Here is an 18,587-nt window from a genome sequence, read left to right as displayed (position 1 = left end):
TTAAAATAATCTCGTGTAGCATACTAGTTAAAACAATAGAATTAAATGTCCCCAATTAGTATTATCAATATCCAAAAAATGACTGATATTATAAAATATAAAAATATAAATATAACTAGACAAATATGATTAGATGTTAATATAATTATTCCCATTGGAAAAAGTTAGTTGATTATAAATACAAAATTGAAATCAGTTATTACAAGATGCTAAATTGTATAAAATTATGGTAATATAAGAATATCAAAAATAAATTTTTGAGACGAACAAGTAAATATTTAAAATGTACTGTATAATATTTGAGATGAGACACTTATTTAAAATGTATTGTATAAGAATTTCTAAATGTGAATAATATCGTAAATTCATCTAATATATTGACAATGTACTGTATAATATTTGAGATGAGACATTTATTTAAAATGTATTGTATAAGAATTTCTAAATGTGAATAATATCATAAATTCATCTAATATATGGACAAATAAATAGATCATAATGCGTAGTGAAAGATCCAAATATTATTAAATTATTTAAAATCCAACTTAATGAAGAATTATTATTTAAATTTAATGATTTAATTTTTTTACTGTAAGCAAATAAAATGAGTAATTATTATAAAAATGATTTAAATGTTAAAAAATAAAAATATACAGTCTAATTGCTAAAAATACTAAAGAAATGAAGTGAGATGAGACACTTATTTAAAATGTATTGTATAAGAATTTTTAAATGTAAATAATATCATAAATTCATCTAATATATGGACAAATAAATAGATCATAATGCATAGTGAAAGATCCAAATATTATGAAACTATTTAAAATTAGTCCAACTTAATAAAGGATTATTATTTAAATTTTATGATTTAATTTTTTTTTACTGTAACCAAATAAAATGAGTAATTATTATAAAAATGATGTAAATGTTCAAAAATGAAAATATACAATGTAACCGCTAAAAATACTAAAGAAATGAACCGATCACATATAAATTTTTCTTTTATATTACTACAAAGCACCTTTTTTTAATTTATGGTAAAGTAGAAGAAAAAGTCACTTATGAACTTATTGTCATAATATTAAAAAAAATTGACGTTTGCAAGTAGGGATGTCATAAGCTTTGCTTTAAAGAAAGATGAAAAATAAATTTCCAATATGATATTTGAACGGGCCAAACTGAATTTTACCATATTAAATACTTTATTTTCATTAGAAAAAGTACTATTATATTCAGTAAAAAAAAAGCATTAATCGATATATTGTATATATTCTAAATGAGACTCGTAAAATCAAATGAATAGCATTACTTGAATAAAAATTGAGATAATAAATTTTTGGTTTCCAAAAGGAATTTTTATGTGGCAAAAAAAAAAGAATTATTAATTTTTGTAGAAATACTTCATTTGCTTAAAATTTACATTTTTCCCCCACCAGGAGAGGTCGTTGGAGTTGAGAGAGAGGGAGCACAAGTGGAGGCTCCCTGTTAGCGACCTTCGGCCCCAGCAGCCTCCGACAACTTTCCCTGTGGGGGGCTCCCCTCTATTAATTTAATATAAAAATAAAATTGAAGAAAACTAAAAAAATAAAATTCAAGGGAAAGAAGAGTGGAAGGACTTATTTGATGTTACCATAAGGATTATATTGATCTCTAATTTTCTGTTTGGATTGAGGAAATGAATGGAAATGAAAGTGAGGGAAGGAGAAAGTTATGCAGAAGTTTTTGAAAATTCTATACGACTTTCATTCTCTCTCTTATAATATCCAAGTAAGCTCTAAATGGTTGTTTGGATTGAGGGTTATGGATATGGGAGGGTAATTGTATAAAAACTCTCATTAGTCTTCATAACCCTCCGCTCCATAATCCTCCATGACCTGCATACCCAAACAAGCAATAAGAAAAATGATTAAATTGATGCAGCGATGGACCAAACTGATCTAAAAAGAATGACCAAATTGGTTCTTATTTTTTATACCAAAAGAAAACCTCATTTTGTTGCAAATTAACCAGCATCATGTACAGAATCCTCACGATCTTTACACAACAATATATGTAGGGAGACCAATTTGATGTAAAGAGTCCAAATTGATGCAGAGGGATAAAATTAATGCATAGCAGGACCAAATGATGTCAATTTTTTTAACGGGACCCGATTTATTCAATCTGTCCATCTCAGGGAAGAAATCGTTAATTTACTCATATAGAGTACATAAATTCTCAAACTGATGTTGCCCTACTCTTAACGTGTTGATAAGCTCGTTCATTCATTTGTTGCAGTCAGTGCTTTCTCATGTCATTCATAGAAGAATTTCTCCACGGCAAGATTGAGAAACAATAATGATAAATAAAATAGAATCAAAGGGAAAACATGATCTGATGATTATCATATGATCTTTCTAAGACACCCCCATCAAATTAATTGATCTTACGTTTATGCTTTAAAACCCCCCTGCGATTTCAAGCAAAACCTAATGGCTCTGTTGGGATCAATCGTTGGTTGGGATCGATTTGTAAGAATTGAAAGGGGTCTAATTCACAATAATCTCGATGAAACAATTAAAAGAAAATAAGGGAAGAAAAGCTTGTACACTCGTGTACGTGGTTCGGGCCAGTGGTGTGCCACCCGCACGTCCACGGGCAAAGGAGGTTTTCCAGTTCTTCTTTTACCATGAGCGATGAAGCCGCAGAGTACAGAGTCTCCCGAATCCCAATTACAATGTTCTTTCTCTAGATGTTCACTTTCGATGTCAACCCATATGTAATCTTATACAAGAATAAAAGAATCAAGGAAAATAAAATTCCATACATGAAAGAAATCAACTAATCAAGAAAATAACAAAGTAGCCAAATATGTTGTGATTATGCTATATCTCGTCCAGGAATTATGTTGCTTTCTGCAATCAACTGCGCTGCTTACTACAGTCGACTGTTTGTGGCTTCTGTCCTCTTCGGCCTATTCAATTTGCAGTTGAATATCTGCAGTGCTGCAATCTACTGTCCGTAGCCTAAGTCTTTCATGTTGCCTTCAAGTCTTAAGGTGAGAATTCGAGTCACACTCAACAGACTCCATGTCAAGTAGAAGTGATGAAATGGTAGATCTATAATTGATATGACAATTTGAGATTTAACGATATAGAGATAATAAATAAATAGATAAAAAGGAAAACTTGATGATTTTATCATTTTTATGTTAATTACCCAAAAGAATTAAATTCTTTGCTACCATAAAAAAGCCTATCAGCATCAGAAATCAGTGAAATTATTTCTTTAGGCAAACTTGTAGCCTAATATATCAATGGATATGGAAACGAGCGTTGCTAATATAAGGAGCCTCATTAAAAAAAAAGTTTGTTGCTATTTAATAAAATTCTTACTTTTTCAAAATTATAAGTTTCTTACAAAATAATAAGTTTCGCACTATTTAACGGATATCTTATTATATTAAAAATAATGATATGTTTGTTTTCAAGGTTAAAATTAAAAAAATTTAATTTTAACTTTAACTCAACACACTACACAACAAAAATACACATTTCTCAAGTCAAAAATTTTAACTTTAACTTTAACTTTAACTCAACACACTACACAATATTTGTCCTTTTCCACAATCAAAATCAAAATTACTTTAACTCTGAAACCAAACGCACTATAAGTTTCTTATTGCATAACAAGTTTCATACTACTTAACAATTTTCTTATTATTTCGTTACTGACAATCATTCGATAAACTGCGACATGACACATTGTGATTGGCCTTTGTAAATATCCCTTTTAAGGAGGCTCCTTAGGGAAGTTTATCTCACTGTAAATAAAATCAATATGAATTTGTTGCAATTTGTTCAGTACTTTATCACGCCGCCCATAGAATCACACAAGAATTTCTCCACGAGAAAAAAATTTGAGAAACAATAAAAGGGTCATTGAGAAGAAGATAAATACAATAGAGTCAAAGCGAAAGAATGGTCTAATTAACATGATCATCGTATCTTTCTATGTCACAACCATCAAATTACTTGATTAAACCCTCGTGATTTCCGACCCAACTGCTCATGCAAATGTCACACATTTTGTTTTCATCTTTCTAATGCTGGAGAGTCCTTCCCGCAAACAATGGAACACTCACACCCACAAATGTTGCTGACGCAAGAGAACAGCCCCCCTCCTCCGGTGGCTCCCCCGTCGGTGTGCCTCCGGGAGTGCCGGAGCTTGCCCAACCTGCCGCCACCGCTGCTCAGCTTGCTGTCTGTGTTATCCATCCCACTCGACAGGGGAACAGTCGACTTCGAGTAATCGTACACAGGTGGGAGCTCCATCCGCCACCTCTCCAGTTTCGACTGCAGGCCCTCCTCGCTCTCGACCAGGCTCCAGCCCCCTACTGCCGAGCTCTCCCCGTCATTTAGTTGCATTCGTTGGTACTTCAGTTTTGCTGCCACCGCGGCGGCCACCTCCGACGGCGAGGGCCCCAGCTCTGACTCCGTGATGTATAGCTTCCCAGGCTTGTTCGTAGCTTCGAAATCCAGTGCAAGATTTTTCGGGACTGGCTTCCCGTTAATGCTAGTGGCAGGCCTCTGCCCCAACTTCGCCTTGTTGATCCCCGAAGGATTGTTTGGGCTACCAGCTGCACTTGACACCCACTTCGACTTGTTCGCCGTGGGCTGACTCGGGCCAAGAGCTGCAACTTCTGGCCTCTTTACCCATTTCTTGTTCGCCGAGAGAGCGTTTGGGCCAACAATAGAAAGATCCGCCTTCTGGCCCCCCTTGGACCGGTTTGTCGCCGGAGTACTCGTGGTAACTGCTGCAACTTCTGACCCCTTGTTCGCCGCATTGTTAGCTGCTTTCCCCTTTTTGCCCTTCCCTCCTGGGCTTGCGAATGCCAAAGCTGAAGCTGAAGCATTCACCAAGGAGCTGGGCATGGAGCTAGAACCCCTCCTAGGTTTGTCCTGGACAGAAGAAGCAGCCTCTGAGGCATTGATCACCGAGTTCGGCTTCTCACGGAATGACACCTTTCTCTTCAGGGTCTTGACTGCATGCATTGAACTCGTATCGCTCTTCGTACGCCTTAGCTCGGGTTTAGCGATCGCAGTTGGTAGTATCTGTTTCTGCTGCTCATGCTGTTGATCCTTTTGTTGATTGGTTTGTTGTTGTTGCTGCTGCTGCTGCTGCGTATGATGATTATTACTATGGTAGTACGGGTTCTGCTCTCCCATAAGGTCGAGGTACCCGACCGCGGAGGCGCTCAATTGCCTGTACAGCGGCATGCTCCTCATGGAGCTGTCGAGAACAGCCACCCCGATGTTTAAGATCCCCTGGGGGCGGCCTGAGGGGCGCCGAACTTGGAGGGCCACGAAGCGCATCCCATGGTGTTGTTGGTGTCTGAAAGGCCGGGACGGTGGGGGAACAAGGTTGCCCACGAGAACGCGGACCCTGCCCACGAGCACATCCTTGAACCAGTGCACTGCATAGATCTCAATCATCACCCCCGATGTGTCCGACGTGAGGAACTCGTCATCAACACGGAACACAAATTTGTCATTCCATGTGGGGCTGTTACGACCGTGGGAGTCGACCCGGGTGGAGAGCTTGCGGTCAGGATGGACCCAAGCGACCGCGTAGGTGCGCATGGAGCGGGTCACCTTGGCAAGGTCCTGGGCAGAGATGATGTTGAGCTCGAGGAGCTGGAATGGATTGAGGATTAACGAAGACATTGTTGAAAGTCCACCGTATGTGTGTCAGCCTTGGCGATGGTGCTAGTGGTGGAGGAGGAGCAGGGACCTGCTTGTCGCCGCCCGAGATGAGGACGGCGAGGCAGGAGGTGGCATCAAATGGGTGAGGGAAGAGGAGGAAGCGTTCTGGCAAAATGGAGGGAGGGAGAGAGAGAGGCTGTGAGGTAAAAAAATGGGGATTAAAACAGTAAGGGCGAAAACTTAGGGAACGGGTTTACTATTTTTTACCAGCACGAGGTTTGTTTGGGATGGTCTTGTCTTCTTACTTGGCAATGCTCCTTTTTTGGGAAGGTTTCAGCTGTCCTTAGTCGATTCTTAAGGACATCAAAGAATGACAGCAAACCCACCCCCCCCCCCCCCCCCCCCCCCCCCCCCCCCCCCAAAAAAAAAAAAAAAAAACAAGAAGAAGAAGACAGATACATAGATCTTCCATGCCAGGAATGGACCTCTCTCAAGCTCTTGTTTCCGTGGTAATTCTTCAGAAGGAAAATGCTGGCTATGGCATTAAGGTCTAAGTCGGCTCGACTCTGTCGAGTGACCTCGAGATAACTTTCAATATTGCATGATCAGTGCTCAAGAGCAGCCGTAGACATTGCAAACCTCTGCACAGACAAGTGATCTACAAAATCACAGCGTCAGTCCCAGGAGTCACAAAATAGTAGTGTGCTGTAACAACAAAATCCATCTAGCACAGGATGAGTATGAAGACTCGGTTCTACCCCTACTTCATCAGGAAAACACTCCGTCAAGTCATTCTATCTCCTCGATCAGAAGCATCGATTCAACTCAGCTGCTGCTTGGAGCTGGAAGGCTTTATGGCGTCTAAAGATCCATGATCGACTAAAAATCACTTGTGGAGACTTGCGAGTAAATACCTCCCCTGGTTCACTCAAAATGGAGCCTCATGCCTGCTCTGTCAAACCAACTCTGATAATTTTGCACATCTTTTCGGAGATTGTATATTTTATGGTGTTGCTTGGAAGAAATCACCTTGGGATATTCGACTAAATATTGAATGAGTAAGAAATGATCAAAATGCTTGTAAGTGAGAATTTGTGAGCCCATATGAGCCAGTTTTCCACTTTTAGGCATCTTAATTGGGTGTTACACATTCAAGTGAAGGATATTTGCTCTAATCTTTTCTCGTGCCCATCACTAATTGAAATCGGCCTTGTTTGGTTTCATAGTGTTATTTTAGAATCACAATTCTAACTTAACTCTACCAACTACAAAACAAAATAACTTAGACAAAGTCAAAGAATGGGTTCTATTTATACCATTTTTTTCCACAACAAAACAACATAACTCATACAAAGTTAAAATGTGGACCCCATTGATACCACTTTTTTTCAAAATCAAAATCTGATTTTAAAATTCTATTATAAAATCAAACACAACATTAGTTTTCTTGATGACCCCTGCTCCCTTTGCACAAATGTTACCTGATGCTGCTTTATTCACTTTATTCGCTGCCTTTATTGCTTATCATTTATAGACACTTAGAAATGAAGTATTATTTTAAGGTAAAACTGCAGATCTTTTGGACTCCACCCAGCAAATCAAAAGAGCATTCGAGGAACATAGCACCAAACGGAAAACCTTGGCACACTTTGAGCCCATGTCAGGACCAGCACACCATTCCGAAGCATCAACCAGCTCGGGCCAGGACTGGTTCTACATCAAACACGGACACTGCTTGGACCTCCCACAAATCGTGTCTTGTGGGGACAATGAATCAATTCGACCAGCCCATTGCCCGCTCTTGGTTCTCTCCATCAGATGCTGGATTCCCTCTCTATGCCGAGCCCAAGGCAGTCCTGCTTTCCATTTCTTTAGCTTTTGATTTTGCCTGGAGGAAAATTTAGATTTGTACCGATACTTTGTTGCTTGTTGATGCTATCCACAAATCTCGTCACCCCCTTGGGATATTAGGAGCACCATTCCAGATATTGCTAGTCTTCTTTCTCTTTTTTCGGATTGGAAGTGTGCCTGGATTTCAGGCTTGGATAACATTCTAGCTCTCGATTTAGGACAGCTCAGTCTCAAGTCAAATTCTCAGTCATTTCGTATACTGGAGGGCTATACCAAACCTGATGTTCCCTTTCCTTCTTAGTAATATCATTATCATTTTGCCTATCAAAAAAGCGTGCGGTAACTTCATCATCGGGATACCAGGCAATATTGTCCCAATTGATTCGGAACGTGAGATTGGCTGACAAGAACCCCTCTTCTTAATCTTGATAATCTAAAGGCTGTTGCTACTATAACCTCAATCGGACAATATTATAGGGCAAGGCAAAGATGCCAAACTATGATCAATGGCGAGATTGCTTAATGCTCGCAGTTCGAAACATTACCAAGTCATGGCAGATCCGATATTCAAAAGAAAGCTAAGAATTTGAAACCCACCCAAGTTAGCTATATATCAAAATTCAATTTGATCAATGATAAACTATATGCTGGAAATTGGACTATGACACAAAATTTGCATACTCATCATCTCCTAGGGCGGAATCAAATTAGGCAAAAAGCCACATTTTATATAAACCTTCCCAGAATGAATATTCTATCTCCATATTTTACCTATCATAATATGGTAAAAATTGACTCATGCTGCTAAGAATTGGTGGAGACAAATGATGAAGATGAAAAGGGTTTTGCTTGATTCAAAACTGTCTTCTCATCCCCACATTCAAATGATAAGCTCTGCCTACTCTTGTGGGTTTTGCCCACTTCTTGATGATATCTGCTGGCCCGAGCTGCCTCGTTCTTGCCGGTGATTTGGCCTGTAAAATCCGTTCCCTCTCGATCTGTTGTACTCTCTGTCACCTCCCTCACGGGCACTAGCACTTCCCCTGTTTAAGTTCCGAGACCCGAATCGGGTCCTCGAAGACTCTGATTGGTAGTTTCCTCTGCCTCTTCCCCTCCCTGCAAAGACAAAAATTTACATCAGAAGACATGCGAAGAATACATAAATCCTCAGCTCAGTTAAAATATGATCTGTTATCCCAAGCTAATGAACTTTTGACAAGCCAATGGTTCTAGCTAGGCTTGGTTCCCCTCCCATGTGGATGGCAACATGATGAAAAAAAGAAAACAATGAACCTCAGATGTGTTCTCATGATAGATCGCTCGTTTAGCCACTCAAACTAAATACAAGGGGGTTCGATGCAAACATAACTAGATCCTATTGCCTTTGCATTTTGCCTAACACGACCAAAGACATAGTATTTATTACAGGATGCGTCATTGTCTAATATTCAAAATCAGAACGCTCAGATAAAACTTTTTATAGGAGATTGCTGATCACTGAAGAAACTCTATTCAGCGTAATAAACTGCTTTGCCGATATTATCAGTCTGATGATGCATAGAATCACAATTCAATATTAAACAAACTGCATACTCGAACGAGAAGGGATGTTGCTGTTGGGTCTACGCTCTTCAATGTACACCTGTCGTCCTGCAACCTGTGCGGTGGCCGCCTACAAAAATAACAGAAAAGATTGTAGCTGCTTTAACATTACCAATTATTATAATGACACAAATTATTAATCACAATCAGCCCAGTAAACTACTTTGAGAAACTCACTTTTCACATGGGTCAGAAAAAACGCAAGAGGCAGAGAGCCATATCATAGAGCCAACATGTATGCACCGAAGAAAGATAAAGAGAAACTGGAAAAAAAAATGATTAAATAAAAAATCAAGTTTCTAACCTTTACTGCATCATGAACACCAACCATGTCTTCAAATTCCACAAATGCATAGCAGACTCCTAGATCCTGCAAGAAATATAACATTTTTTTCCAGCACGATAAGTAGCCATAGAATAGAAGAGAATATACCATCAAGAAAAGATATCAACAAAAGACCTTGCGACCACGAATGACCACACCATCGGTCCTGATTCTCCCGAACTTTCTGAATTCCTCCTCAATCTCAGATTCAGATACAGTAGACGGCAAGTTCCTCACGTAGACCGATTTTAATTCCCCTGTAACATCAGAACATATAAAGAACAAAAATGATCATTTAAGTTATTGCTCTAACTTAACCTATTCCGAATCCATAAATGCAAAGAGAAACTTTAAATGAATTTCCAGTGATTGCTTATGTAGGATGTTTTGGATTGGTTACTGTTAGTAATGCAATAGATTCTAGAAATAATACTATATCACAATTATTGAAAGGTTTTCCTCATAGAAAAATGACCTTCATCTTCGAAGCCAGCGACCTCCTCTGCTGCCTCAGCTTCCGACCTCTCATACGCAGTTGGAGATGCAGCTGATTGCTGATTCACTGGTTCCAGAATCTGGTCCCATTCTGAAGCTGCAGGCTGGAGATTCTTGCTGCTAGCAGAAGTCGGGGGACCCACAGATGGAGGAGATTGCCCCTTGACCACACGTAACTACTCAATGATTAAGAACAAGCAAATAGAAATTATTATTCCCCAGTATTGAACAGGTCCAGTTCTTGATTGGAACTGACCAGTCAAATCAGTCTCAGTGAGCCAGCTGGTTCAAATTTTGAGCCATTTCTATTTTAATTAAACTTGTTTACTTCACGTGCTCAAGTTACCTTTTACTATATTTCCAGAACTCTGGTTAGAACCAGTTTTAACCCAAAAATGCTGCATAGAGCAAATCCCATTGAGAAAATTAATAAATCAACATATGCAGTGAAACACATACTATTGAAGCATAGGTGTGCTTATGTTGTTCTCCAGAGACCTCATCAACCGAGGCAGATGAGTGATCCTGAACAGCATTATTTGCAGCATTCTGAGTAGGCCCATTTGACTCTACTGCAAGACTGCCCTCATGAATATTTTCCGACTCAGGAACTTGCTGTTGCGGCTGTTCTGGTAATACATTGAAATTGTCAACAGGTCCATTTTCTTTTACTTCAGCAGGAGCAAACTCTCTTGCCAGGACTTCTCGACTCAGCATATAGGATGGAACTGCATATAAATAGCTGAGAGCAAGTGAGAAACTATCCCAATTTACCCAATGAGAGTATGTGTAACAGTGTATGCCACCGAATCTGATGAAATGACGAGTATCTTCCAACAGTTGCAAGAGTAACACATTTGCTGTTAATGTTAGACCTCTCAAGCTTGTAATAGCGTAACTTTTCTTTTATCAGTTATATCTCGATTGTATTAAAATTTGACTTGTCATAGTTCTTCACATTCTTCAGGAAAATCGCAGATAGCCTCTTATATCGTAACTAATTCAAACCAGTACCATTGTGCACATTTCAATTTTCCTATGTTATGAGCCATGTCAAATTACAATCTTTTATAAGACATTTTTGCGTACAACATCCGTGATAGCTAACAAGAGTAAAACCTTGACAAGTTTGATGGAGCAAATTTTTCCTCTTTTCCTTCACCATGAATGTCCACCAGATTGTTTTTGGAATTTGTTCTGAGTTGTACCAACTAACTAAAAATATATGGACTGAACATTATGGACAAAACACGGGCTGCTTAAAGACATAACCCCAAGTTCTAACAGGAACCCTAACAATTCCCAAAACCACTCAATTCTCACTCTTGTTAACCAGATCCTGCAGCAGATGCAATGACAACTGTTTTCCTCTCTGTGTTAGTTTAAAGTTTGATAAGGGTTTAACAAAGCTAAGACTATATCTTGTCATTAATTGGAATTATCGGCATACAATGGCTAATAATGTGCCATTTATTGCATAAGCAACATTTTATGTTGAGAAATATTAAGCAATAAAATCAGAGGGGAAAATTTGCTTCTAGAACTTCCATGTACCTTTTCATTTGCATTCACTTATTGTATTCCATATAGCAGAGTAATAAAAAAATTTCTATATGCATAATGCTGTCATGGTCGCTACAAAATAACTAGATTACATTTATGGAGAGCCAGCTCCAAGCTCCATTATTATACACACGACTAGCTATAAGATTAACATTTATTTTTTCAGCAAAGATGTTAATCTTACATGATTACTGTAAGTATTCAAATACTAACTGGAGAAGGGGGAAACATAACCTATACCTGAATCCTGATTAGAAGGAGGAGCACTGAGCTTGGCATTAAGATTGTTCTGAGCTAACAAAACTGTTGGATGATGATGATGGTGGTGATGAGCTTGCTCCTCTTCAAAAAAGTGAAAAATATCATTGAGAATGAAAAACCCCGTCTCCTGTGGTGCAAGAAAGAATGTCTGCATGAACTTTCTGCTTCCATTGAAATTCTTAAGCTGCACAGAGCCTGATATCATCACGAGAACACCACCACTCCATGACTCCAGCGAATGTATTGTCTTAATTTCGACTCCGGTGTAACTGATGGACATGATAAGCGAGTGGATTTGCTGCAGGGAAAAGAAACTACTATCAGAACAAGGAAGGCCAGAAAAAAAAAAAAAAAAAAAAGGCCGGGCATTCTTGAGATAGTAGAAGAGATATGCAAGAGAATGCACTGCCAGACAAACCCACCCAAAGAGCAATCCATCCAACAGATATGATTATTAAGAAGGAATTACTTAACAAACAAAACTTTCAAAAAAGAGTATTATGGCCTTCTAGAGTGTTAGTGCCAGAGTTTAATAAAGCAAAGGCCGACTGTGAATTCAGATCAGTATGATAGAGACTGCCACATATTCTACTCTTGAAAAGAAGATGAACTAGGTAAAACAGTGAGAAGCATTCTTTTGGCCCAGACAACAGCTAAAGAAGGATTCCAATGGGAGCAACTCTTTCTTATCAAAATTAAGATTTAAGAGCAACTAAATATTGATATTATTAGAATATATTTCTTCATTCATTGTTTTCCATAGACTACCAACCATACTTCTCAAGAACTCTTCTCCCTTTGAAAAATTATTTGGAAAACTTCCGGACTATTCTTTTCTTTGAACGTTTGGGTCTGCATGTTTTCCTAATTTAACCCCTTACACTTCTAATAAACTTGAATCCAGGTCACGAGCTTGCATTTTTATCGAATATGCTGCCAAACATAAAGGATATCAATGTTTTGATCTGGTTTCTAATCGGGTTTACAAGTCACGTCATGTTCGATTTCACGAATTTGAATTTCACTATTCTTAGGTACATGCTCGTAGTTTGCCAGTTCTCCCTCCCGCCTCTCTGAGTCCACGTGGCCTAGCCTCATACCTATGTAACTTCCGGCCCAGATTAGTAGGGTTCCACTTCAGCTCAATCCGACTGTCTGTCCAGTTCAGTCCACCTCTCCCCATGGGCCCCCGTCAATTCCAGTCCAGATATCTGTTGGGCCCTCACCTAACTCAACCCATTCAGTCCATCTCCCTCTGCCTCGTCTAGCTCTGTCCCGAGTAGTCCGCCGGCTCTGCCTAGTCCAACTTCCATGTCCCAACCCAGTCCAGAGCAGCCTTCTGTTCAACCCAATACAACACAGTCCAGCACATCACCGTCATCCTCTAATTCTCCTGACTTGAATCCATCACAAAATTCTCATTCTACTGAGTCCTCTGAGCAGCGCCTCTATGCCACAAAATCAGCATCCTATGGTCACTAGGTCCAAATCCAGGATTATAAAATCAAACCCCAAATTTTAGTTGCTCACCACCTTTTTTTCACTGGTCATAGAACCAACTTGCTACTCACAGGTTGCAAAGGACCCCAACTGGCGAAATGCCCTGGCAGAATAATTCAATGCTCCAATGCAGAATGGAACATGGAGCCTGGTGCCACAAAACCCAAGGGTTAATGTGGTTGAGAGCACAAGGTAAAATATTGGGCAGACATGTCTATCGACCGTTACAAGGCTCGGCTGGTAGCTCAAGGCTTCCGCCAACAACCAGGTATTGACTACCACGACACGTTCAGCCCAGTGGTAAAACCCTCTACCATTCGTCTTATCTTTTCATTAGCTCACTCATCTTGGAATATTCACCAGCTTGACATCAAAAAGGCTTTTATTCATGGCAATCTTCAGGAGGAAGAATACATGAAACAACCTTTTGGCTTTGTTCATCCACTGTTTCCTAATCATATATGTTGTCTGCATAAATCTCTTTATGATCTGAAACAAGCTCCCAAGGCTTGGTTCACACCATTCAGTACTTTTCTGCATTCTCTTCGGTTTGTCTCCACTCCAGTTGACTCATCTTTATTCATTTATCGTCATGGCCTGCGCACCATTCTCTTATTATTGTATGTTGATGAGATCAAATTAACTGGGAGCTCCTCCTCTCTTCTTGATCAGTTTCATTAGCATTCTTTCTATTGAATTTGCCATGAAAGATCTTAGTCCTCAGAACTACTTTCTTGGAATCCAAGTGAAACGATCACAAAATATGCTCTTTTGTCTCAGCAAAACTACATTTATGATATTCCAACTCGTTTTGGTCAAGAGGAATCGACTGCCATTAAGACACATCCCGTACTAATCTTTCGTTGAGTGATGGGGAATTATTAGATGACCCTACTAAGCATCGAAGTATGGTCGGTGCTCTTCAATACATTACCATTACTCGGCCTTACATCTGTATTGCAGTCAACCTGGTCAGCCAGTTCATGCATGCGCCCCGAACGGTCCATCTCCAAGCAGCTAAGCGAATTATGCAGTATCTTCGCGAGACCTCCTCTCATGGGCTGATTCTCCGGCAGTCCGAATGTCCCGACACCAAGCGTTCCACCACAGGCTACGCTATCTTTGTTGGCCCCAACCTCATCTCCCGGCGTTCCAAGAAACAGCCCACGGTGTCCAAGAGTTCTACGGAGGCTGAGTATCGAGCACTTGCGTATGCTGTAGCGGAAACATTATGGATCTGACAACTCATCATTGACCTTAGCCGCTCTACACTAAGCCCGATTACAGTTGTTGTGACAATATCAGTGCTACATATCTTGCTGCAAATCCGGTACAGCATCAGAAGTCCAAGCATATAGCCGTCAATTATCACTTCGTGTGAGAGCGTCTTCACGTGGTGACCTATCGATGCGATATATCCCAACGTCCAACCGGCTAGCCAACATACTGACCAAGAATTTGTCGGTGTCCTTTTTTCAGTCACATTGTCACAATCTGTCAGGGGCCGTTTGGATTCAGAGTTAAAATTACTTTGATTTTGATTTTGATTTTGATTGTGGAAAAAGACAAATAAGATGTGATTATAAATTTGACTTGGGAAACGTGTGTTTTTGTTGTGTAGTGTGTTGAGTTAAAGTTAAAAGTTAAAATTTTTGAATTGGAAAATGTGTATTTTTGTTGTGTAGTGTGTTGAGTTAAAGTTAAAATCAATTATTTTTTAATCCAAACGGGACCTCAATGTTTGCACCCTCAATCTCCAATAGATTGAGGGGGTGTATTAGAATATATTTCGGCATTCACTGCCGCCATTCATAGTTTTCCATAGATAATATTCTTGCCATGTGTATACACTATGTATCGAGACACTTCCATGTATCAATGTGTGAATATATATACAAGCTATTGACCCAAATTGGGTCAAGGCTTCCAATATTCACAGATATCTTTATTGGAACAACCGGTAAAGGGCTGCTATTAGAGCTCTTGCTCCTTCAATACAGACACCCATTTAAGCATACCATTTTTGAAAGTTCCTGAATGATGTAGAAAACCAGGCCCTTCTTCCATTTAATCAAAATTTCCTTCATTACTAGTAACCAACTCACACTATTAACAGAAATTACAGGTGATTCAGAATGGACCACCACAATAGCAATTGACAATGCTACTCAACCTATTCCACTGGACCCAGATCCAGTGCAAACATATGATTCATCAAAACAGATTTATTATGCAATTAATATTGCTATTGCTTCATGGATCACCTACAACTATGCTCCAATCACTCAATAGCATTCACAATGTTTGTCCATGCTTTCACTTTCTCTACCCTTTACCATCAGAAGACACCTCTTTCTTTTACTACAAGATATGTCTTCTAATTGACAAAAATGACAAAAACCTAACCCATCATTACAAATAGCATTTCACACTTTTAATGTTACTTTACAAAAATGCAACAAATAACCTGCACACAATCTTTTTCAAAGAGACTACGTATTTACTAAAGAGCACCAAAAGGGGTGTCAAAAAAAAGTACAAATGATACCAAAAGTGTTCTGCAGAGATAAGAGATATTATATGGTAAGTTCTACATACAGTCCTTGTAGTTTCATTGAAAGATACCCTGTATGAAGACGGAACATGGACACCCTCTATATTAGGTACATCGATACCTGCTGAAAGTTTTCATAAGTACATTGAACTCCCCAGTATGTTTTCTAAAGACACTACTAACCCCAGCATAGGCGGCGTGCCTTTTAAAAAACTTACAAGGGGTGTTAATGTTTGAATAAATGGTGATGTACTATTTTCATTAATGAAACTTCAGGGATAGTGTTGATTGAATTGACCCGTTATTATATTGTCATTCTTTACTATCTGTGACAATCAACCAATAATTGCATCATAAAGCAGAGGAAGCAAAATCTCTTAAGCTCCACCGACTACAAAAAGGAGCCTTCTGGCAAGAAAAAAGAAAGAACAAATCATTTACACAAATTTATATTGACAATTTATTGTCCTGTTTAAATTAGTATGAAAGTCCTTGTCACCCGAGGGATAATTGAAGAACCATATAGCGAGCTGCCTAAACAGAAAATCAGAAAAACAAATCCACATGCAACTGCACATGACAATATCTTACTATTAGGTGAAAAATGTTACCAGATGAATGAGTCCATTTAAAAATTTTTTAAAAAAAATGATAAACTTTGATAATATTGCTGCAATTTTGTACATGCAAAATCATCATGAAGGCCTAAGACATCAAGAGGTGAAAAAGACTAAGAACATGAGTCTGGATTTCAAAAGAAACTTAAAAGGGCAACCAAAGAAAATTCCTCGCTCAGTTGTTATAAGGGGTTTCACAACAAAAAAGAGCAACTAGCTGGCAATGCACAACGATTTATCCAGCTCATCCATTTGGAGCATCTCACAATTACAAGTTCTAATAACATGCATTGCATAACACAATCCATCGAGAATATGGTTTGAACTTGGAAAAGTGGAAAATAAATAAATATATAAAGTGACAAGAAAGTGAAGAGATACCAGCATTGCTGTGGCAGTTTCCCTAGTATGACCATCAATACGGAGCACGGTGCTGGCATCAGAGTAGAACTGGTGCACTATCTCTGGCTGTTGCTGCAGAATTTGATAGTACTGCCCCACAAAATATGTACCAATCTAAATGTACATGCAAAACAACAATAACAAAACAAATGAATCAGTTTCTGGTCATAAAGTAAAAGATATTTTTAGCAAAAAGATAATGACACAAATGGGAAAAAGGAATTGCATTTACGATAACATTTACACAAGCATGAGAAAACTGCAAGATTTTGAATCCTCTAAGGAAGTTCCAATGTAACTTTCCGTCATATCTAAAATTTCGTAAACTTTTCAGCAGGTTCACTCCCCTAATTTAAGCCCAGGGCTTCAGCTCATAGTAAAAAACCGACGCTCTATCTCCAACTCTCTGGTTCAAATTTCAATCAAGGATACAATTTGAGCTTTGCCGAATTCCTGATGGAACTTCCAGCCCTCAATATCAGCATATCTATCTACTCAATCAAGCAAGCCCGTACATACTTTCAAATCCGATATATCCCAGAATTTAAATTGGCTTCTCTTCCATTACCCGAGCCAATTCCAATGGCAATCCCGGAGTATCTCATAGTTACCCATATGCCCGAAACAAATCGAATCCCCATATTACCGAAGGGATGAATGAAGCAAGTAAGAGATTGAGCTGTTGTATTGACCTGAGCAGCAGTAAGCGGAATGGGGAAGGCGGCCGCCATTTTCACACTCCAGAGAGAATCAAGAACCTCGCCAAATGGAAGAGCGCCCAGATCCAAAAATGACCCTCAAGATCTGAGACGCCAAAAACACGCAATGAAACCCCATAGAATAGCGCACCCAGATTGAAAGAACGGACCCAGAGATGAACGTTGGATCTGGGTCTTCAGATAGAGGGATAAAGGAAGCACCTTTTGAGGGCCCGCCGCTGCTCCGCTGCTCTTCCTTCCTCGACCCGAGCAAGAAGAAGACGACGAGGAAGACGAAGATAGTTGAGTCGTGTTGTGTGTCGGAGAAAGGAATCTTCTCCCCTGGTTCTTCTTATATGCTACGTTATGGCTGTGTATTCCCTGCTCTCTTTGATTTGCTTTGTGGGCTCAGTGCGAGTGACTTCCTCGGCGTCTGTCAGTCTCTCGAGAGACGGCGTATGTTAGTGGATGAGGCCTTCACTCGGCAGCTCTGCTGCGCGTCCGGCTAATGTGCGCTGCGGGTTCGGCCGTTGCGATTCGTTCTATCCTTTTCTAGTCACATACAGATTACCTCTCTTTTGGCCATAAACCGAGAATACGTCCTATGATAAACCTTCCTTTCTGGTACTTCTTATATTATACAATATCAATAAAAATATAAACAAAATAAAAAGATGATGCTAAAAATATTTTGAAGAAAATCAACTTTTAAGAGAAAATATCACTTTAAAATTTTAAAATCCATGTTTTATTAATTAAGATTATTAAAATTTTAAAAACACTAGGTTCGCGGGGTAATATGACCATTATGACTTATGAGTCTATCACGTCAAATTCATCTCATTACCATTTTCATATTTATATAGATATATCTTATCTTCTACTTTATATTATATATCTTATATTGTTATTTAAGCGGAAATTCGATTTTATAACTACTACTTTGGTCCTATCCTACGATAAAAAAAGAAAAAAGCAATTAAAAAGTCATGCCCTCTCTCCTCAGTGACATATTGTCTCTGCCTTCCACTTCCT

General features: G+C 39.0%; 2 protein-coding genes across 3 annotated transcripts; both read right to left on the bottom strand.

The window, feature by feature from the left end:
* Positions 1-3,923: 3,923 nt before the first annotated feature.
* Positions 3,924-5,871, bottom strand: LOC116207350. Its single transcript, XM_031540257.1, has one exon. The coding sequence runs from the start codon at positions 5,703-5,705 to the stop codon at positions 4,074-4,076; it is 1,632 nt and encodes a 543-aa protein (XP_031396117.1). The 5' UTR covers positions 5,706-5,871; the 3' UTR covers positions 3,924-4,073.
* A 2,135-nt stretch (positions 5,872-8,006) lies between these two features.
* Positions 8,007-17,988, bottom strand: LOC116208423 (nuclear transport factor 2-like). 2 transcript variants are annotated; one of them, XM_031541861.1, is made up of 10 exons: positions 17,775-17,988; positions 17,547-17,658; positions 16,834-16,968; positions 11,761-12,079; positions 10,417-10,685; positions 9,942-10,133; positions 9,598-9,720; positions 9,442-9,507; positions 9,129-9,207; positions 8,007-8,651 (listed from the first exon to the last, which is right to left on the bottom strand). In XM_031541861.1, exons 2-10 carry the CDS (start codon positions 17,583-17,585, stop codon positions 8,434-8,436), a joined length of 1,440 nt encoding a protein of 479 aa, XP_031397721.1. In that variant the 5' UTR covers positions 17,586-17,658; positions 17,775-17,988; the 3' UTR covers positions 8,007-8,433. The 2 variants fall into 2 exon arrangements, with proteins under 2 accessions (XP_031397721.1, XP_031397720.1); XM_031541860.1 differs by having other exon boundaries at positions 9,598-9,719; positions 9,938-10,133; positions 17,775-17,982.
* Between the last annotated feature and the right edge of the window lie 599 nt (positions 17,989-18,587).

The sequence above is a fragment of the Punica granatum genome, chromosome 5 (genome assembly GCF_007655135.1).
Source record: "Punica granatum isolate Tunisia-2019 chromosome 5, ASM765513v2, whole genome shotgun sequence".
Lineage (NCBI taxonomy): Eukaryota > Viridiplantae > Streptophyta > Magnoliopsida > Myrtales > Lythraceae > Punica > Punica granatum.
This window is presented reverse-complemented; position numbering and strand designations above follow the sequence as displayed.

What these genes read in the sequence shown, in the direction of transcription:
- LOC116208423 (XM_031541860.1), bottom strand. Translation starts at nt 17,585, where the DNA reads ATGGCGGCCGCCTTCCCCATTCCGCTTACTGCTGCTCAG. An exon ending in AAACTGCCACAGCAATGCTG is followed by an intron (nt 12,080 to 16,833) that starts GTATCTCTTCAC and finishes TTTTCCCTGCAG; the next exon opens with CAAATCCACTCGCTTATCAT. An exon ending in CAACATCCCTTCTCGTTCGA is followed by an intron (nt 8,652 to 9,128) that starts GTATGCAGTTTG and finishes TTGTCTTTGCAG; the next exon opens with GGAGGGGAAGAGGCAGAGGA.
- LOC116207350 (XM_031540257.1), bottom strand. Translation starts at nt 5,705, where the DNA reads ATGTCTTCGTTAATCCTCAATCCATTCCAGCTCCTCGAGCTCAACATC.